Source organism: Plectropomus leopardus, chromosome 5 (assembly GCF_026936395.1).
Source record: "Plectropomus leopardus strain MGB_pleo_1.0 chromosome 5, ASM2693639v1, whole genome shotgun sequence".
Classification (NCBI taxonomy): domain Eukaryota; kingdom Metazoa; phylum Chordata; class Actinopteri; order Perciformes; family Serranidae; genus Plectropomus; species Plectropomus leopardus.
In genome coordinates, this window is record NC_142180.1 from 19,262,201 (window position 1) to 19,285,579 (window position 23,379).

Sequence of the window (23,379 nt, forward strand, 5' to 3'; positions counted from 1 at the left end):
TATGAGGCAGTCTTTAAATTCTGCGGTTCTTTATCTCAGGCTCATCTATCACCGGAAATGGGAAATATTAAACAAAAGTAGTAATGAAAGAAAACTGTAATTATGTTTTGTTTTTAGTTGTTTTTGGGGTTTTTGTTTTTTTTTTACATTTTCTTTGTATTAATGTTAAAAAAATTATTGTTGGTCTGAAGACTTCATGTAGCTGCAGTCAGGTGGAATCTAAATGACATCCAGGTTTAACTCGCAAACAATGCAAGTCAAAAGACAGAGTAATTTGGTTCAAACAAAAATTCCAAACTAACCAGACTTCTCTGGAAATTGATGAAAGTGTCTCTCCTTGTTGACAGCACTATAACACTGTAAAATGCCAAAAAAAAAGTCAAAATGGACATTTTCTTGCAAGGTGCGCAGGGTTGAAGGTTTGCAGCATCTGGTTTAGTCAGCCAGTCCAGGCCACACACACAAGTAAACACACCCGAGCTCATACCTATCGTTGACAGGCTTTGACCCCCGTAATCTGCTGGGCCGGAAAGCCTGGTAGAAAGCAGTGGACGGGTTCCTGCATTTTAATGGGGGAGGAAACAGAGACAAGACAAACATGAGTAAAGGAAGGGAGACATGTTCGCTGGGAAGGAAAAAGAGAAGTGCTTTACCAGGAAAGGAGATTATGAATGAGAGTAGAGGAGGATCCTGAACCACAGAGGTTAGAGGAAAGGATGATTCGATCCAGATTGCCAAACTCTTTGCAGAAGGGACATGATGAAGCAAGACCAATGAGCTTATGAGCTTTTTTTTCCAAGTCCTAAAACCTTGTCAAATATTACAGCCAATCATTCCTATATCCATCCCATCTAAAATAACGACCTTAAACATTTCAGCGCGACATCTGTTTTTATCAACAGACTTGTGGTATGATGTGATAACATCTGTACAACTCACCCAGAGCTTAGAGGATTATTTCTCTTCAAAATGTTTTAGACAAAATAATGTGTTTGCTACTATAAAAATCAGTGTTCATCTTTAAAACTCAGAATATTAGTAAAAGCAAACAGCCAAGTCTCTTGTAGCCATTTATTCCTAAACTAGAGACACACAAGGCTTGAGCAGCCTTAAAATTGCACATTTTCAGTTTAAATCACTGTCATATCATTTTCTCTCCTTGTACCCTCATGCATACTTAAGTCTAATAACATGATATTTTAAGTTGAATGCAGGATTACTTGTTTGTTTCAGATGTGAAACTAAAATTTACTTACTCATCAACACATACCAACACATTTTTAATCATTGGATATTATGCCAAACTGTTTTTCATCTCCAGTAAACCATGTCAAAGTTCACCACCAATCCAGGATGATTTTGACAGGAAGTTGTAGTTTCCGTCAGCTGCTAACATTTTCACTACCACTCTACAACTACTTGACCAGACTGATTTGTGAAATAGAAAGTAAACACCAAGCGGGGGCGGTTTTCCTGAGGGGAGATAAAATTACAAACCACATCAAATATTTATCAGCATTTAGGTAATTGCTAGCCCCGGATGATAATGAAATATCCTGGCAAAAAAATGTCAGTCCTGGATGTCTGAGTTTAAAAACAGTACAATAAGCTTGACTTCAAAAGTACCGTTACTGTTCACTGGAGCATGGTAAATAGTATTTGTTATATGTTATATTTTTTTTAACATCCAGTTGTGTTGTTAATGTGCTAACTAGCTAATCAGCATCTTGAAACTGCCCTGTCAGTCTACTGGTTTACCCTTTTGAACTGCGAATATAGACTACTGCTGCCTGCTGGTATGGAGAGTTATTTTCTCTCAAGCAGGCGCAGAATGTGCATGCAAGATGACTGCTGGTTGCAGGCGAAATAAGCTACTCAAATCGTCGGCCCCTCACAGCCATTAGTTGTTTGATGTCGGCCTGGTGTGTCTGGGCTGCACTTTTGACATTTTAACTCCTTTTAGCACTTAAATCTCAGTCAAACTTCGACTTCTTTTGCATTTCAACGTCATTTTTCAACTTATAGTATTTCATATTAGTATTTATAGCACACTGAAGTTTTTTTGCATAAACCTGAGCCTCTCCTAGTTTCAGGCTATTGTCTTTGTCTCTATTTTATTTATTAGTCATATAAAGTCTGTATTTTGTGTCTTGGTCTTTTGTTGTTTATTTTGAGACACTTTGTGAAGTCTTATCTAGAAAGACACTATATAGATAAACTTTAGCTACTTGGATTTGGTTAATTATTTTAAATCAAAGTGCATTCAAATAGCATGACTGCATACAGTTTTAGCATGCAGGACCGCAAGCGTTTTGAGGCAATAAAAAATATGTTTTCATGTGTGACATTTGCTCCACACCATGTTATGTTTTGAAAAGCAAATAAAATTCAACTCATCTTTTTTTTATAAAATGATAAATGGGAGCATGTATTTAAAGTCAAAAAAACAATCAGGGAAACAAGGTTAGGTGTCATGTAATGGCTAACAAATGGAACAAACGCATGCTCCCGCTGGGTTCAAGTTCATGTCAGTAGCCCTTCTGTCTGCACCCTGTCTGTAAAACTTTGTATGAGAGACTCGTCCCACAATAAGAGCAGGGGTGGTCTACAAAATTGTTAATTGGACAGTTTCACTATATACGAGGCCCTGGAGGACAGAAAAACAACAGCAGGGGAGGGACAGGAATTTGTTTTTTGGAACTAGAAAAGCAAGGTTACCCATCCACTACTGTATCACTGCAAGAGTGATTTACAGCCAAGTTTCCATATCTGAGCCTGTGACAGATTTATCTGCGCCACACCCGACAAACAGCAGCTCAGGACCTTCCAGTTTCTTCATGCACTGGTGAGATATTTAGACACTGCAAGTTGTAAGAGCTCACAAACAACATACTTCAACACAGCAGCTATGAATTAGCTCTCTGAACCAAAATATGTGGTTTCATTGAGACAGGAGGACACTCTCTTATGTAAGACAAGTTCATCAGAAGGAGAGGAGACAAGAGATCAAGACATCTGAGGAGAAGCTGAGAGAAAAGCTGCTATTTAAAATAATGGAAGTGGAGACAGGGAAAATTTAGGGAAAATAGGCAGGCGTGGTCTGTCACCTCATCAACGGCCTTTAGCAACATCGCTCTGTGGAACCGGAAGTGTAAGATTTAAGTAGAAAAATGGGTTTTCTGTGCTTTATGTTCATGCAGTGCGCCGTAAAAAGGCCACTTTAAAGGTCAATCGTGTTCATGGCCGATCACACCTGCCTCTTTTATCGACTCACAGCGCTGTGCTGCTGCAAAACAAATATGGGGGGAACACAAAGGGGTATTTGGTGTTGTTTTAGGTATTTAAAAAGTTTGGGGGGGGCGGGAGGTTGGTCTGCAAAGTTATAGGCGAAACACTGGTTTTAGACTGTCAGTTGGGTAAAACAAGATATTGGTGTGACGGCACTTTGGGCTTGGCAATATAATTGCAACTTACCACAATTTTCAGACACAACAATTATTGACAAAAAAGCCATCATAGTAATTGTAAATAGAAATAATCATTAGCTGAAGTGCTCATCGAACATAAATCAGATCCTTAATTACAATCATAAAAAAGTCGTCTTAACACAACACAGCTCATGTCATGTCAAGTTGTGACCTTGGCGCATATGGCCTAGTTGAGCTGTTGGAACTTGCATTGTTGCTGGAAGCAAATATTTAAGTGACTAAAGTCAAATTAGCTCTGCAGTGTATGAAAAGGTGAAGGCAGAAAGTTGGATGGTAGGTATGCTAATTGATAAACATCCTGCTTGACCTACAGCCCCAAGTAAGATTCAGCAGGAAACGTGATGGGAACTCACATGCACCCCTCAGGCGTTCTTTAGGGAGCATTTATCTTGTGATCTGACTGATGCACACATGACTGCATTTAACCTAAAGGTAAATTTCTACACCAGGTTGTTTGTCCACGAGATGCTAGGTGAGTGAGGTCATTTCTGAACCCACCCATCAAAGTAGAACAGGGTACCTGTGTCTGTTTACCTAACTAGATATGTGGAAAACTGTTCACTTTAAAAATAGCTTTTGAGCTGAAATTGTATCAGGTAAATATTGCTACCGTAAAGTCATTATTGAACTGTAAAATGTACATATTATTGAGTGGCATATCTCACTGAAACATTTATAGGTTCCATTTAAATGAAAAATCATCATCTCATGAAAACTATACTAGTATTACAGTACTTTTTAAAAGCTGCAACAAACATCACATAATGACTGAGAATCTGTTTCTATAAATACATACAGTATTTAGATTATCAGAATATCACAATGTGTGCAGGATTTACGTAGTTCTGTGCAGTGTTAGGCTGGCTACTTTTAAAAAAAGTCAGATATTACTCATTACTTCTTCCTCTTTTCAAAAGTAATGTTATTATGTTACATATGACTCCCTGCCAACAGTAACTGTTAAACTACTTGTTATATTACTTTTTCCTTACACCACACAAAATTTGTAATGATTCCTTTTTCTTCAAAATTCACACTTCGCATGTGCGCCTCTGTGTGAAGGGTAATCTCCAGTGCACACATCTTCCATAGCTTGCTGCTTTGTGACGTGCATGCGCAGCACAACAATTACAAAAAACTAATCTGGGATGTGATTGTCACAGTAGAGGGTGACAATAAAACTAAAACTGTAACAAATTATTTATTTTTTGGGAAACTGTAACATTATTATTGAAATAGTGATTGGTAATTCGAAACACTACTCATTACTAAAAAAGTAATATTATTACAGTAACACTCTAGTAACGCAATGCTTCCCAATACTGGTTCTACGCACTTTTTTTGGTGTGCATTTGTTTTTTCTTTGCAGTGAAAGACATTTTCGGTTCCTATAGCAAAGCAAAAACACTGCATAACAAAGGTGTTCACATCATAGTGTACTCATTGTACAGTGGGGTAATCTGGATAAAAGCACCATCTAATACACCTTTTACATTGCACAACCATCCTGTAAATACATGCCAAAAACAGGTGTCATGTCAAGCCGGTTGCCAGAAGCAAAGTTACACGATATTGTCAGATCTGAGAGACCGATCCCTGGTCACATGATGTGTGCTGACAAGGGATTCAACAGCTACAACTTCTGTCAATAGAGAAGCTTTGTTAGCTTCAGGACTCTCTATCACACATAAAGTGCCTGTCAAGTTCAACAAGCCAAACTACTTGCAGCAGTATACAAGGTTTAGGAGATTGCATAATTTGATTGGCAATGACAAATGTTTTCAGAACAGAAAATGGTCATTCAAAAACTACATGTTTACATGATGTGATATAACAATGACATAACCATAATGGTTTGATGGTGTTCCAACCACCTGCTGTGGAACAGGAACTAATAAAAACAAGTATGTCCATAAAAATCTCTGTACGATGACATTTTAACAACCATGGCACAGCATACACAAGATGAAGATTAGAATCACAAGTGAGACTTTGCCCATAATACACATTCAATCTTTAAATGCTTTGCTGATTTTCAACCAGCTTTGTATTTTAACAATGTGGGTAGTACGTATAAATGAACTGGGGTAAACTTCTCTCCATCTTACCAGTGCCCAGATCTCCCTGCTCATCTCCAAGTTCAAGGATTTTTGTTGGCTCTAGGGCTGCTGCTCAAACTACAGATTGTACCGCTGCATTTTCATATGCCCGCCACCACAGACGCAAAGTGGATCAAGCGAGAGGGCCATCCCTGTCTCTCTCTCCCTCAAACTAGGACCAAATCCAGATCAAAGCATAAAATTAGGCAGTGCTGGGATTTTGTTACTGTATTGCCTATTTTCACCCAAAATGTCTTAAAAAACATGTTTCAGGGTACTGTGCGGCTGTTATACCAGAATGTACTACCAGTTATTATGCGCCATACTGCTTCCTGTAATGTAAAAATAGAAGCTGAAGAAACAGCTCAAACAGTAAACCTAAGCAGTGCTAATAAAATATGAACCACGATTTTGTTGCGACATTGCCTATTTTACAGCTAAAATTACATTTAACAGTAAATCATTTTGGTGTGTTACCAGACAGCCACTATTTATTGTTTACTGTGTGAAAATGGACAACCTTGCATTACATCACCCACCAGCAGGGCTTTTATTGGTCCGGTGAGGCGCAGTGCTTTTTGGTAGTTATAGGTTTTCTACTTCTTGAGCAAAAAGAAAATACCACATATCCTTTTTCTGTTTTCTCTGGTCATGTAGCACTAATTTCAAAAGTATTTCTGTCTTTTTGCACAGACAGCTCAGTTTTATGAAAAAAAATGTTTTTCAAGCAGTAAAATAGTTCTTCATGCTGCTGCATGGCCCTGAATGAACACTGTATGCTCCCTGAGGTCACTTGAGGAAAGCTTCTGCTTTCAATGGAACACACACAAATTAGATTTTCTCTCTTAAAAATAAAAAACGAGTTGAAAACCTCATGGAGTACAAAAAACAGGCATGACAGCACAAAAGACGAAACATGTTGGAAGGTTTTTCTTCATATCAAGCACACAAAACTCTATCCCTGTTCATATCACAAGTACCAAATTTTGGCCAAAGCCAAAGATGCAGGAGGGGCTGAATAAACTGGGCAGAGGGATGAGACATGACCCAGCGGTTGGAAGAGTTCTTCTCATAATGTAGTGATTAGGAGATGCCGTGGGAGAGAGAGGAAGAGGCTCAATGGCGCACAGGGACGTGACCCTCTGCATGGGGCCCAGTCTTCAGCAATACGGGAGTCAGTCAATGTCCCAACTGTGCAGCTAACCTCCACCGACAACACAACCACGCCCACTCTCCTATGGGAGGCTACAGAGTGTAGGGTAGAAAAGAGAGATTTGTTGGGATTTTTATGACCTATCTTCAAAAACCTCAGTAAGTAAGATCACAGCTCAAGCTTTAGCAATGTTAGAGGCACGCTCAAACACCTCAGCAAAGAGCAGCAAACATGTAATGTAAGTGAAAGATGAGTGAGAATATGTCACACTGACATGAGCATTCTCGTAAGCAGAGGGTGTAAATTTCTGCTCGGGTTACACATAATTGCTACCATGAGTACAGATGAGTCAGTATAATTCAGGATCTGTTGCGGCTCATTCAGCTGGGTGGCAGCTGATAGCATCTGCCTGGAGCTACAAAGCCACCCTATCTGCTCAATTTCACTTAGCGGGGCTCAAGTTCATTGACTCCGCCGGTTAAATAAAGTGTAGAATTGGTTCCTGAAGCGTGACACTGGCCAAGTGAACTTTGCCATACTGGCCCTCAAGTCTGTGTCTGTCTCTACTTGTCAGACGCTGTATAACAACAACACTGAGTCTGTCACTCTCCAGTGACTTTGCCTCGGGCTGAGCATGAAGGCCAGGCAACTGATTTGACATATTGCTGATTCTCACTCACTTTAATAGACATTAACAATGATGCTTATGAACCTAAATGTGAAGGTTGTGAAGTTTTGTTATTGTATTAATACAATGAAAACTGCACACTACAATTCATGTGTGTTATTTTTGTATTATTCAAGTTTATGATTTATATGCTGTCTGTCATGAATAGGCAGTTAACAGAAAAGGGCACACATATATTAATAACAATGCAGTTTAGTTATCACTCACTGTGGCCTAAAGCGGGTTTTATACTTTTGTATAGAATTAACGCCTAACATGCACCTCCCCACATGTCGTGGTGACGCAGATCTACAACAAACAACAAAAGCCCCACAAAATAGCATTTTAGGTCCTGTGTGTGACTGATCGTGGCTTCATATGATTAGAGGAAAGTCTGTTAGCAGCTAGGCTAAGTTATGCAACTGGGAATGTCATAGGCTTATGCTAAAAATTTTAGCATGTTGTATTTGTGGGGAAAGCATGTTTAGTATAAGACAATAGTTTTGTGGTGAACCTTGTGAGTCATAAAGGAGCAAAATTGTGTACTTTTTGTTTAATGTTGATGTAGTTGGTTGGATCAATTACACTTTACTGAACTTCACAGACACTCAGCACAGAAACAAACCCTACCGCTCCCTAGAATTTTGGAGGTGTAACTGCAGAGCGACACAGACACACCACTGCACAAGTGTTAATGCTCACTACTAACGGTGTAGCCCACTTACGAAGAGCCTATGCAAAACTACAAATCAACATTAAGTGATGTGGTTTCTTTGCAGCTTTTGGTAGGGCACGTGGTTTCCTTTAATAATTGTCAATCCAAAAAAACATTATCATTACCATACACTTCTTCAGTCTATCAAATATGGTCCCAGAAGGAGTCATACGTCAAACCATAGACATGTTATTGCAACTGTTCAGTACCATGCTCTGGCTTTGATCCAAGGTCTTCCCAGCTGTTGTAATGCTGGTTACATGGGGATTCATATCTCTGTGCATATAAAGCACTCACAGATTCCTGTGACAAATTACAACCAACCCCTTTTACATACCATACACCGGGTGTGTCACTGACTGACCTAAAGTAAACTTTCCTAGATTTAACGCTTGTACAGGAAGCACACAGTGCCAAGGTTTCTTTCACAGGTCTTTTATGTGAAAAACGGATAATGTAGAGATGCTAGATGTTGAATGTTATATAATGTTATAATAATAATAATAATAATAATAATAATAATACTAATAATAATAATAATAATAATTTAATGGAAGATTTTGAAAAAAATCTGAAAATTAAGTATGATATTACTGTGTTCATATGCTTAACTATTCAAAAAACCCGAAAAACAACGAAAATCTTTGAAAGGTTGGGCGGGAAAAAAAGCAGTTCTGCATTCACCGAAAATACATCCACAAATGGCGCTAGCTGGGTATTAACATCAGACCCTGTGTTTTTGCTGCGTTAACTACTTTATTACCATTTATTAGCAATACTACTATATGAAAAGATAACTGGAAAGATCCAGTATGAAAGGTTTAACTTGAGTGAACGCAAATTACAAATGCAAAATGTGTGAAAGTATCAAAAGTAAAAGCATTCATTAATCATGATGAATGGTCTCAATGAGAGTGGTGAATTATTGATGCATTTCTGTAGACTGAAAAGGGCATCCTATCCAATATGAAATGTTCCACGGGACCTACGCTTTAGTGTATTTGGTCAGCGTCTCTCACTCATGCAATGAACATCCCCTGGACTGTCACACTGTCAAACATTTTTGTTGCAGTCCTAGTTCAAAGATAAAATGCCAATGCTCTGCCTTTCCTGTCTTCAGCTGCTGTGCATTCATTGACAGCACAGGAATATTTTCCACTGTTCAGTGTGGAGTTTTCTGGCTGACCTCGTAGCCGAGGGTGGCAAAGTGGCAGAGCAGAGCACTAATGCGACCTAGAAAGCTTAAATACTGAATGAAGAAATCAATAAGATGATTCATATTTTAAATATTTAATTAATATTTATTGTCGCCAAGAACCTAAAAAACAAACTGTGACAAAAGTGCACAACTTAAGATAACGTGATACCTGAGTTCCTGTTTCACAGTTCGATAAGAAGGGGGATGAAATGTTTGAGCACGTTAAAGGCTGACTCAGATGAGGAATACAGAAGCATGAAAGTGTGAAAGTTCAGAACGAACCGGTCATCACACCTCACCACAGTGCTAACCAGGACGTCAACATGCCTGATGAAGGTTAGCTGCTTCTTGTAAGTCTATAAAAGACTGACAGTGCCTCTGATTATCACACTGACAGCTTTTAAAGATTCCAGCATTCTTTGCTTAAGAAATCAAGTGAACAGGGTCTGATTCACAACAGCGTAATGGAAGAAGTTCAACAAAGAGTTATGAAAAGAATGATTATTTCCTAAGTGGTGGCAGTTACACACATTAAAACATGATCACATAATTAGAGGAAGTTATTTGCTGGAAGCTAGGAGATAAATGATATAATCTGGATGGCCTCTCTGGGTGAAAAAGAGGACAAGTTCAGCCTCCTATGACAAATCAAACCTGATTCAGTGATAAGTTGTGGTACCATCTGTTTGACACCGGTGTTTCGAATGAGCGAATACACCGCTATCAGTCTACCCAGCCACAATGACTCACGTCCGTTTCCTTGCAGAAAACCTGCTCAGTGTAAGTCACCGGAGGAGGTGGGGGGGGGCAGAGAGATTGGTGCGCTGCTGATGAGAGGAGACACACGAGACGAAGTTGACTTAAGAAAAAGAAGAGGAAGAAGACAACAGAGGAAGTGTTTGACTGAATACGAAAGCGGACATCAAAGCAAAGCAGGAAACGTAGGTTCTTGCAAAACCTGCGCCTTTCTCAGCTGAAGACATTGCATTGCCTGCATGGATGTTAGATTCAACTTGCAGGGGAGTTATGACCTTAATTGGCCTTGAGAGCAGCTCCTGCTCATGCTCACTTAAAAAAAAAAAAAAACTTGAGTGTGAATCTACTGCTTAGCTAACACAACCTGACAAGACTGATAGATTTAGTGTGAATATGAATCCATATGTGTAAGAAAATGTATTACATATTTCAAACACAAATGCTAAACAGTTCCAGCTTCTCAGTTGTGAGGATTTAATGCATTTCTTTGTGACATGACACAGACATGAGTTTTTGTCTTTTGCTTATCTGTCGATGTCATGAAAATCAAATACTCAATTATCTAAGAATCAATTGCAAGATGTGTCATTAATGAAAATTATAATTTATTGTATTCTTTAAAATAACTTTTTTACCAATTTCAAATCTTAGACCTATATGTTAGATATATTGTCCAAAGTATAATTGCAATAAACATTATTTTAAGACCATTCTTTGCCACTGATTCAATTTTATTATAAAAGCATAAAAATGCAAGTATACTATTTCAAAGAGCAATGATTTTTTTAATTCTTAAGAGTATTTAGACACTAAAAGTAGAACTTGACAAAAAAAGTGAAATATATACTTAATAAATAAAACTCAACACAGTTTGGTTTTTTTTTTTGTTCATTCACCTGAACAGCTGTAAAAAGAAAAAAAAACCCTAAGGTGCTGTGCCCTAGTCTTATAACGGTCAGGACCCTGCTGTCAATAGTGGCATCATGTTGTTTAAAATGTCAATGGCATCCTTGTGTAAAAACAAAAAACAAAAACATGCATATAAACACAATGGCAATATCATAAGCTGATAACATAATTGTTGTGACAGGCCTATTGGTCATTATTCCTCAATAATCAAATTTAAGGGACCCTTAACAAATCTTTTTTTATGCGACGTGTTTATGCCACAAATTAATATCGCCATCAAACATCTCATGCCAGCCTGGCTTTAGAATCACAATCTACTGATGTTTTCTTCTCCTCAGGTGAGAGAAAAGTTCATTGCCATCCAGAGCTGTACCTGACTCAGAATTACGCCAGCGCAAGCAGGGCTGTACAAGAATATTCGACAATTTGTTTTTTTCGAGTTTTATCGTTTCAGCAGAGTTCAGCAGGACATCAGACGGCATGACATCAGCATTCACATAATACAGCAAACAAGCTAACCAAGCTAACAATTGATTGGAAATGTGCAACATTTCCTGCCGACACTTGATATCAAGCAAATGCCAGAGACTGTGTCGTATTACGTTAATGTGACCCGGAAATTCAGCATTTCTCCCCAGAAAGGCTCTCCTCTCCTCTCTACCATGCTGTGTTTCTTTGCAGCTCCATGCAGAAGCGTCAAAGTTCAATGTGCAGCAATATCTGGGATCCAAAACGTCTACTGGTTTACATCGCACAGCACAATGAAGAACAAAAAATAAATAAATAACCAAACAACTGTTCAACTTGAAGTAATCTCAGTTGACTGAGGGGTCTCCAACTGATGATTCGAATCTTCGACTTCCAGGGGGCAGCCTATTGCCATCCATAAATTCAAGACTGTAAAAACTGAATTCAAGAAGTGAACTGTCTCACTCTGTGAGACTTGAGTACTGACAGAAAACCCCTTTGAAAGAAGTTTGGGATAGACTGAGAAAAGAAAAAAACTACCCAGGCAATGAATGGTAAATGAAAAAGACACTAGAGAAAAAAGCTCCCAGACCCTGGAGACGCCAAAAACGAAGCCAAACATGAGCACCCCCTAAAATCTCTTATTCACTCTTGAAGCCTCTCTTCAACTCTTTCAGCCAATCCCACACTGTCATACCACAACACTCACACGCACGCGCACACACGCACAAACACAGGACTAGAAAACAGATGAACAGTCACAGGCACCAGAGAGCCAGATCAGTAGACGACACCCATTGAAAGCAAGCAGGAGCACAGAGAGAGGATGGATGACTCAAATGCAGCTGCCTGCCATGCTTTCCACACATCCTCATTACTCATTATTCAGTCATCTCGGGCTCCAGGGGGCCCCAGGCACTGAAACCCTGTTGTTCAGCCCTTGCTTCCCACTCTGTGAGACTGACTGGCTGCAACACAGAGCTTCGCATTTTCTTCAGCAACTGGCTAACTTATTTAAAGCTGCAGACATTTATATCCCACAGACTTCCAGTCAAATCTTCTCCTCCGTGCCTACAGACTGAGCTCTGATCTGTGGTCAGCTTTAAAAGCCTACAAAAAGGCATTGTGGGAGAACTGCTGAGTCACCTAACCAACAATTTGCATATTCTTTCTTCTTCCCTTTCCCTATTGTCTTTTACTTGCTCTGAAATATATATTTAACCCCTGCACTTGGAGATTTATTATTGCTTATCATCAGCATAAGACAAACTGAGCTGTGGCCAAGTTCTGCCCAAGTGGTTGTTCTCTCCCTTTCACTTCCTCAATTTGGTGTCAGAATACCTGACTTTACTGTAAACCAACGGGGTTGAGAGACAACAAAATCGGAAATGTGCCAGATGACCTCTGAGCAAACTCTGAAGCACCACATTTGTCACTCAGTGCCAGAAAGTTCAAACCAATTTTAAGTCCTTAAACATATCACCCTCCTTGCTGCAGTTTTAAGTCAGCAGCAACTGCAGCACCCACATGTCAACATCACAACAAAACAGCCACAAAAAGAGAGAGAGAGAGAGAGAGAGAGAGAGAGAGAGAGAGAGAGAGAGAGAGAGAGAGAGAGAGAGAGAGAGGGGGTGAGTGATTAGTTGGGATGAACTTCAACACTTAGATGCTGCTTTTGTATGAAATCAACTTGCATCAATGTTTTTTATGGCGAGCACTAAGGCTGCAGCCAAGTATTATTTCTACTAACAATTATTGTGTATACAATACATCAGAAAAAGTTTTACAAATGTGCATCGCCATTCCCTTAACACCAGCATAATGTCTTAAGATTTCTTGAGTTTTTTCTGGCAAACAGTCAAATATTAAGTTTACTCCCCTATGTGTAGGAATTAGTCCATTTTTGCTTCAATACTAAATTCTTTGCCATCGTCTTGTCAGTCAACTCTTCTTACTCTCATCACAAGTTAAAACAAACACTTTCAATTTATAAGTGTGCACAGTTTGTATAGTAGTATAGTATACTACTAGTATATGCTAGAACAACGCGTAACACCGACTTCTGCAAGCCTACTTACCATGTCTTCACTGCCTGATACTTCTAACAGGTAACTGCGGTCTCTAAAAATGATTTTTCTTCTCATCCCTCAACATTGTTAGCAAGCCACTTATGAGCCATACTTTTGTCTTCTTCACTGATTGTTACCAAAGAAATAGGGCTCTTAGTCTTGAAGCTTGCCTAGCTAACTTATGAGGCTTAAAATAAGTCAGTCTGCATTTCTGTGAAACTGTCTGAAGTCTAACACAAAGACAGACTTAACACAACACAAATATCCAGTTGAACTTTTGGTTTGAAATTTGGAATCAAGCTTCTGAAAACACAGATGGAGCCCATGTGTAAAATAAAGACACAGTAACTTTGCGTATTTTTGGTTAATCTATTCATTAAACTCCGAACTGTTAAAATCCAAAGTTATGACACATACACTGGAACATTATGCAATCCCTCAGCTCAATGTAGCCCACCCCTCTCCATGTACAAAGTGCAGACTGGACAAATGAGTCAGTGCATACTTAACATGCTGCAACCACTCGAAAGAGGGGTCTAACCTGTTCTGTACGGAGACTATATTGGAAAAAACAACAAACACGAACAGTTTACACACACTGTCCTCATTCTTGGAACAGCCTACAACATATTCTGCGGCTGATTCAATGGCCTTGCTTCCAGCACAAACTCAGTTAGTTATGGTGGGACACCAGGAACTTGGTTGTTTACTTGCTTTGGCAGGTCCACTCTAATTGGAAGTGATCCCCTGACCACGTCTTGCTGAGATAACAGGGTGGGTCCTGCTATGCTAACTTACTCAACCACTTTGCCTCACAGCACTGGCCTCTTCAGATCTTTGAAAATGGTTTGTTTTTTGAAATATACTTGACATGTTTGAAAATCAAATACAATTCACTGTACCATCACGAAACGAGGAGATTATTTTAGCCCTGTCTCTGTGTAGGAATGGAGTGTTGTTGTTGGGGAAAGGGCCTAATAAGTTTAAAGCTGTTAATGAGCACTATGAGGGTAGTTCCAAGAGACATCATTAAAAGCTAACTCTGGTCAGTTATTATGCTTGTAAAAAACTGCTAGTGATTGCTCAACACCAAAATTGTCACCCCAATTTAAAAGCACAGAGAGTTTTGTGTATGAGCTGAAGCCTCTCCCTTGATTAATTAAACTAGAAAAAACAATGATGTGAATTGGAAGTGAAAAATTGAATCAGCAGTTTAGAAGCAGAGAGGGGGACTCTTAACAGCTCAGTTAGGGATAAACAGAAAAGAAGAGCCAGAGAGACAGAACAGACACATTAGAGGGAGGAGGCAGGGGCAGTGGTCCAGCCGAAAATCAGAGCTGGCGCAGACCCGTCTGCTCAGCCCGGGACGTCCCACAATCACAGCCATTCAGGGCTCCTGGAATGTGTCCCCTGGAAGTTCAGGCAGGTCAGCTATCTGTGGAAAATAAGTTGCTCCCTTGTTTCCAGGCACTGCGGCAAATCAAACTACAACCCCCAACACACACACACACCCCATCCCAAACCTGACTCCCCATCTCCCCCTTTGTATTAAACTGTCAAACTGCCAAGAGATGAAATGTAGGGAGGTGTTAGTACAAGTACTGAACATGTGCACATTCAGATTGATGATCCATGTAGGTAGGCTCGTCTGCAATCAAATAAAGCTAAATGACGTGTTTGGTGTAAAACATCAGGCAATAACACAGACTTAGGCAATTTGCTGTCAATCTAGGCATGCAAAAAAAGCTTTTAAGTCAAGAGCAACAGTGGGGGTTAAAACTCAGCTCATCTCCCCAGCGTTCATAACTAATGCTTGTCCAACTTAACACACACTTCACAAAATTACTCTTCACCAGTTTAACCATTGTTCTCCAAACTGCAGGAGCCACAACTCTCATGCCAGATAGAGGTGGAACGACTCACAATTTCCACCGTGTTGAACTCACACACACTTTGCAGCTGACCTCTCAGAAAGCTTCCAGTCATATTACAACTTTATGTGACATTCAATGTGTGCAAGGAGAAATTAATCTTGTGGGTATTTGATTTTCCACAAATGCACTGTGACATCATATGTCGGCTATCGGACAAGTTGAGGAGGTCTGTAAGTTTGGCGGCTGGTTTGCTCTACTTTTATTGGCCCAAGTTCATCGGTTTGTTTGCTGATATGAGCGTCAGTGTTTATTTAGCACAAACAAACTGAAGTTTATAAAACTATGCTTGTGACTAGATAGCGGTCGGTTCGAATCCCACAACTGACAAGGAACAAAAAAGCCTTAACCCAGGCTCTTTATACTCTTCAGTAGACTGTGGCTGAGCTGGGTCACTCTCAAGTGTGACTGTGGATAAATGCACAAAGGTCAGGCAGGGTTTTGTTGGAAAGGTCTGCAGGTGCAATCCTACTTATGGCCATTAAAACCAGTTCTTTACATGCTAAAACATTACTAGCATTTTTAGCCCTGGAAAAAAGTCAAGCAGCTTTCTGATTAGATTGGGACACTGGAACTGCCTCAAGAAACCAACAGGCTGTTGTGTGCTGGAGAGGGAGAGTGAAGTATGTGCAGGTTTCTGGCACACACTTTAGATAGCAGAGGAAGAGTGGAATGAAAGTAAGGTGGTGTCGTAAAATGTGTAAGTAAGGTGGCAAAGGGTCAAAAACAGTACCAATTAATTTCAGGGGAAAAAGTAAATTTGATGTACACAATTCATTAATGACATATGAACTGTTTATACTATCAAGCAGATTAATCACCTTGATTTTGGTTAAGTTAAAGGTATAGGTTACATTTTTTGAAGTGGGGCTATATAAGGCACTTATCCATAGACATTGTATTACATTCAGTAGATGTCAAATTGGCATGCCTCCCGTTTTGAGAAGCAGGCTGGAGGCCGACACAGAAGCAAAGCAATGTGCTGCTGTTGATGGGGGTCAGCAACAAAACATATTTTAGCCACCTTAAACAGTCCCACTTAAAAAATGTATTATCAGTTTAAGTGTAAGCTATATTGAGAGTATTTCACTGCTTTACCTTACTGTCAGGCGGCTCAATTTGATAGGGAGCATTTAAAAGCTGTTTGTTCCACATGCACTTGTCAGAGGCACCAGACTTCATTGAGAAAAACAGTAATTTTAGTTGTAATCTCCAGACTGCTTTTCTCTCCACTGTACAATTAAGCTACCACTGTTCTTCATCTTGAGAAATACATCTATGATGGATTATTATATTAACACAGCACAAAGGGAGGGAGGTCTGCCCTGGGATGAGCAATTGAGTTAAAGGCCAAATGCTCCCACTGAAGGAAACCAATTTGTCCCAAGGGCATCATCATCACTTTATTTGGCAGAGATGCAGCGTGCTGAGCAGAGACGCTAACCGCTCCAAACTGAGAGGAAATCATTCTAATCTCACAACTCCACACCCACAATGCTTTGTCCCACTTTTGTGATGGACTCTAACTCAAAACAGAACCAAACAATGAAAACTGGAACAGACTCCTCTATGAGGCTGAGCTCGTGCACAAAACAATGACCCTCTGACAAGAATTTGAAAATCTGTGTCCCATTATAGAGGTGTGTTCCTAGCAATATGTGTGTGGGGGGTTTCTCACTCTCACTCCTCACTGAGATCTACAATACAGTTATAAGTTAACAAGGCATTTTAACTACAACTGATGGTAGTTAAAAGTATGCATATGGTTGCCAATTTGCCTTTGGGCCCCACAACCTCACTAAAAAGTTTTGAGGTTGACCATAATTCAACATATGCTTATACATGTGCATATATGCAGTGGGCGAAATCTATATAGAAACACAATAAAACAGTTCCACTCTTCTCATTATTCAGGCAGAGCGTAAAGAAATAAGTGCTTACCGAATCTTGGTGTAAAGGCTTTCATTTTAGATTAAATGAGGGTTAAAGTTCTGTTAAAACTAGATAAAAAGTTAACAACTTAAGTATATGTCTAGAATTTCTCTGTCTGCATTGTTATTGTCCAACACGGTTGGCTTATAGTCAAAAGTTTGGTGCAAAGGGATCAACAAGGGGAGATTTTTAGCAAAATACAGTTTGGTATCGGCTCAACTTTCACCCACACTCTTTATCTTATTTTGTTGAACAACTGTTACAAAAGTGTGAGTGAAGCCTCGCTGGATATGTAGAAGTTTTGTTGCAAATTGGGGGCCCTTGGGGGCAAAATTGTTTTAAAATTCTGGAAATCAGCTCTAAAACATTTATGCAAACTAGCTGCAAGCTTCAAGTCTCCAAGTCTCATGGAAAAAAAGAGGAAGTGCGCAGAGAAGAAGACAACAGAGCTTCAACCCCTAACAAGCCAGCAACAAGTCAACACTTTGTTAAGCCGATGTGTCAACATGGACATGAACGGGCCAAACAAGGACTTGTCTGAGAGCCAGAGCAGAAGGCAGACATCGTCCTGCTGATTTGGTCTGGCCATGTCATCACTGCCACAGACACAGGTGGCTTACGTGCCTGCTATCATTGCCACAGGTGTGTGTCTGTGCATCTGTCCGTCTGCGCTCTCCACCTCCATGACACCTCTTGTCCTGCTGCCAGCATCACCATAGCTACACAGACAGCCACTGATGTCAGAGCTCACAAACACATAGATATACACACAGGAATGACTGGGAAACAGGCACTGGCTGTACCTCATATGAAATCAGTGAAAACATACAATGTTTCTGCCCTCCGCACACATTGTGTGATGCTGCTTGGATAAAGTCTCAGCAAACAATGATTAGCCTCAGGAATATCTGAACTATGAGTGTTAAAAATCAGGCCTGAAACTCATACAGTACACATATAAATACCTCCTCCTCTGACTGTCCTATTCAAGAGTCTGTATTTACAAGGTATAAAGTTGGGAAGCTGGGATCGCTGCTCAGGGCGAGTATGCTAAACATCTCTCCTAGACAGCAAGGAGAATAAAAACCGACCGCCTACGATTGGGAAGTTATTCCCCTCTCAGCTACAAAACACAGCTACTGCCTATGTTGTAACATATTCAAGTGCTTGTTAACGCCCCCTTAACCCAAAAAGCCTGTATGGTTGAATGGAGGCTTGAGGGACGGGGCTGTGGGAGTGTAAAGAGCCAAGTTACTATGCAATGTTTTGTGGGTAGCCTATTAATGACAGAGACAGAATATCCCTCCTGTCTCGGCCAGTTTTCATTGGCTCACTACCCCTCCTTCCTCACAGTCTACAACCTTCAACTAAGAACTAAAAAATGTGTTTTGCACAACCAACAGCTAAATATGTACGGTTAGTGTGCCTTATTCTGGCACTAGTGAAGGGAGAGGCAGAGTATGACCGCACTGCTGTAGAATGCAACAAGAATGTTTAATATAAGGGCTAACTGCCAGATACACACTAACTACCTCCAACAACGTATCAGTGCTGCACCAGGTCAAGACTGTCTCTTTTTTGCTCATAAACTCAAACTGATTTCGTTATTACAGTATTTCATTACTAACTGCCCACAGATTAACAACAAAGGCAGTAAACAACATTTATGAAAGAGGACTCATTTCACATGAGCTTTTTTTTTTTTTTTTTTTTTGCATTATACTCTCTTACCTGTCCTCGTCCACATCCATGGTAATATGGATGCCAAACAGGCTGTTGACAGCAGGAGTGGGCAGGTTGAGGCCCTCGCCGATGAAAGGCTTTACACCATCTTTCCCTGGCACCAAAACACCACTGGGCTGAGGTAGGGCATCTGACTTCTGCCTACTATCTTCTGCTTGGTGACTGAAGAACGAGGGAAGGCCTGTTGTTGCTCCTCCATGGGCTCCTTGTGGCTTGACAAGTCCTCCTGTGCCAGGCGCCTGACTTGGCACTCCCAGAGGAGTGTTGGTGGTACTGGGCAACGTGGCAGGCGTGTTCTGGACACCGCTGTGGGAGGTGGTGGTGGTGATGGAAGGTGCAGGGGTAATGCCTAAACCCCCTGAAGGCTGACTGACATGCTGCTGTTGGCTACTTCCTGGAAGGATGGGTGCCATGGCTGATGCATTGCCCCCTTGCAGCAGGAGGGGCTGGACTGAGGCTGCCTCCCCGCCCAGCCCCTGGGCTCCTGGACCAGCAGGGGTGATCAGAGGTGGTGGTACCTGGCTGGCTGGAGGCCCCACAGGGTGGGCAGACATGGGAAGGCTCTGGGTGCTTGAGACAAAGTGCTGCTGACGATAGTCCGGCTGGCTAGCTGTGTGGCCAGTTGGATGAGTAGAATAGGCATACTGCTGGGCCTGCGAGGCAGGAGGCATAACGGGAGACTTCTGGTGCATGGCACCGTGGTGCACACCATTGAGGCTGTTAGAGAGGAAAGTCTGGGGAGCAACAGGCTGCATATTGACCTGAGCCTGTTGTGATGTGGTAGTTGTATACCCTGTAGGCTGGAAGGCACTTGCTCCGCTTCCTATCTGTGGAGCCAAGCTGTAGCCTTGCTGCAGAGGCTCTGAAGGGTAGGGGTAACCACTGTCAGCAGTGTTCTCCAAAGCCTGTGCAGAAAAAGCACTGCTAGTGACCACAGAGTTGCTGGTGGCCCCTAGCCCACTGTCCCTGTCTATACTGTGATCGAGGGTTACAGCTGGCTTTATGCTATCCACAGTCCGATTTGAATCTGAATCCCTTTCATAGAACTCAGTGCATGTCCACCTGCCCCGTCTGAAGGGCTCTCCGGTACCATGGTCAAGTTTAATGACCCTGAAACGGGAACTACAACTGGTGTTCACAGGAGCTGTGTGAGCCACACTGGTGGAGACAGTGGCAGCAGGGACTGTATTGATGACTGTCGACGGATGAATGGCTGAGCTCGGAACAATAGGTTGAGTTGTAGCTGGCACAGGCACACTTCCTCCCAAATTATGTGGGGTGACACGACCAGTGCCAATACTTTTATAAGGCAGCCCTCCGTTGACAGGAGCTGTGGCTGGCGGCTGGCCCTCCTGAGACTCTCCTACGTTGTTTAAGGTCTCTTCGGATGAACTCCTCTCACACACCCCGAGGTCGGCCCGAGAAACGTCAAATATCTCCGACGACACGTCCTCTGTCCGGGACTCGTCCGGATCATCCAGGCTCTCGGTATCGTCTGTGATGCTGCTGGCCGCCACCTGAGCCTGAGTTACACTCGTGATCTGGAAACAACTTTTCTTCTTCGCCGGCATTTTCGACATGTTGACTATCTGCGTCAAGTCTGTATGCCTCTCTGATGAAAGAAAGTGCGGGACTAATGTGGAAGTAACTCACAGCTGAGGGATATCACACAAACACGTACCGTCACAGGACATTTCCATAGCGTTCCTCCTCCTCTCTCATGGAGGAGAAAAGTGTCACAACCGTGGATAAAACCCTGCTGACACGTCCCGCCGTGTCCGGTCACAGCGCACGGGCTGTTCTCCCTCGCCGGCCTCTCTGACACCCGCACGGCCTTTCTCGTGTCCCGGCAGCGGAGTTGCAAACAGGCCCTTGTCAAAGTTCTTGTTCCGCAGCTGCCACCGGTACTTTAGTCTGAGGCGGGCCCGGTCTCACAGCCCACTCTCCTTTCTCAATGTATTTCTCGCCGAATAGCTAAATTAGCTGATGTTGGCTAGTTTTCCCTACCTCGGTACCAGCATGTGCGACATCATGGTGTAAACAAATCCATAGGCTTTCCAAAAAGAGTATATAATCCAGCGGTAGGCGGGGAAAACGTCACAAAGTCGGTGAAGTTTTGCCTTTTGCCGTGTGGACAGCTCACTTTTGGCAGCTGCTACTAGCAGCTAGCTGACAGATAACCACTTTACCACAGCGGCGGTGAGCTAACGGGCAGCTAACTCCTGCTGCCTCTCTGCTAACCAACCACTCCACAAGATGGCAAGAGCGAAGTGCATCCTGGGTAATGAGGTCAAACTATTTTTATGTTATCTCAAATAATATATTTATAAATCAACAGCAACACGTACGTTTATCTTATAAGCCGTATGTTAAGTTATCGAGGCAGTCTAAAATTTTAAAAAAGCAACATTTATTTTACGTGGCTAAAACCTTTTTTCATTGTCGTCACTTCCGGTAAACGTCCCACCCGGTAGAAGCAGGACAGAGTTCCTCAGTCGCCGGCAGATGTGTTTTTTTGGGAGATGTTTCCTCAAAAGTCGGCAATATACCGCCGGAGAGCCTCTCGAAATATATATTTTAGCATTTAAATCCAAACTGCTTTTTTGACATGTTACTGTCATCACTATTAATAGAAAGATGGACAGCTGTTCTCCAATATGCTCCTGCCTCACCTAGACTTTAAGAAACCTGTTACATTAAGGGACTGTTCTTTATTTATCAGAGGATGGTGTGGCTGTGTTGTGACTTAATTTTGTCAAGTCGAGTCCATTTTATTCATAAAGCTCATTACAAATCACAATTGACCTTGGAGGGCTTTGTACAAATAATATATCCTTTATTTAACCTGATAAAAGGTTCATTGAGATTTAAAATGTTTTTTCCAAGAGTGCAGCATAAAACATAGCTACGGCAATAAATACAAGCAGACAAATACAACCATCACACATGAAAAAAAATAAGTAAAATGTCAATTTTCAATTTTGGGTGAGAAGAGTGCTATTTAGTATATGCATTACATGCTTATATTATAGTTTATGTATGTGACAACAAAAGTCATATGTGTATAATAATAGTGGCAGAATGACAAATAATAATGGCGGTTAGCTAGGCGTCAGGCAGGACCACGGCATCAGCACAACCACGGCCTACATTCCAGGAGCAAATCTACAAGACAAGCGAGCACAAATGCTCCCGAGAAGAAGCAGAGTAAGTGATATGCAGTAAAAGGACAAGAAAGTTTGCAAATGAAGAGAGAGAGAGAGAAGGAGAGAGGATCTCAGTGTGACATAGGAAGTCCCCCGGTAGACTAGACAAGCCTGAGCCAGTGTGTGTTTTGGGTTTCTTTTTTTAACCCTTTCTGAAACTACAAATATTTTTCCTTGAGCCTCCCTGCTTAAACATTATTTGACATGCCTCCCCCTTTTGCACCATCCCCTCCCCTCTCATAGATAACAAACAGTCCCAAGTCTTTCTATATTTATTCCAGCACCCTGTTGCCTTGCACCATTGCACTGCATTAGCATTTACAAATTGTGTTGTTTCATATATTGCATCATTGCATATTTCATATTGTATTAACTGTTGCATAAACTACAGCCATCATATTCAACAATGGCCTTTCGGATCCTCTAAAGTTGCCTTACAGAAGTAACTGTCTGTTTTATAGGCTTTTAACTGATCTCTGTTGCAACATTATCTGGGATTAAAGCCTGAAACATTTATTCTATTAAAGAGCAAAAATTGAATGAATCAAGAGAGCAGGGGGCTTTCTTTTGCACACACAGCTTAGATTACCTGATATAATACTTGTCGAGTTACAAAGATGACAGTCATGAATACAGTCTTTATGAGTGGGTTTATGTATGACTGTGAAGTCATGTTCTCAGTTTGGACCATGTGCACATATGGAGATCACTGAGATAGATAAATAGATATGCTTTATTACTTCGTTAAATATCAGTTTAAAAAAAGTCTTTGTTTACCAAATCACATAAGACACAGAACAAGTGATATAACAATAAATACTTTTTTTTTTAAAAAAAAAAAATCACAAATTAGAATAAACTAAAATCTAGAAACTGAACTAAACTAAGGCAGAAATCATGAGGCAGATCATGTGATATAGATGACTTTATCTCACATTGTTGTTGCTGAAAAAATATCCAGTGTGTATATATATGTATATATAATGCATAATTATTTTATTAGTTGATTAGTAATTAAAACAGACTTAACTCACTTTTCTTGTGT

The 23,379-nt window shown here is 40.9% G+C and overlaps 1 protein-coding gene across 2 annotated transcripts in view; it reads right to left on the reverse strand.

Moving 5' to 3' along the window:
• The window catches only part of tsc22d2 (TSC22 domain family 2), a 38,886-nt gene extending 17,471 nt beyond the window's left edge, over positions 1-21,415 (reverse strand). Inside the window, exons 1-2 of one of the 2 annotated variants that reach the window (XM_088077669.1) lie at positions 19,117-21,415; positions 488-559 (exon numbers count right to left, since the gene is read on the reverse strand). In XM_088077669.1, coding sequence (XP_087933795.1) covers positions 488-559; positions 19,117-20,708 — 1,664 coding nt within the window. In that variant the 5' untranslated portion in view covers positions 20,709-21,415. The remainder of the gene's footprint in view (positions 1-487; positions 560-19,116) is intronic. The other variant, XM_042515915.2, reaches the window with a different exon arrangement.
• Between the last annotated feature and the right edge of the window lie 1,964 nt (positions 21,416-23,379).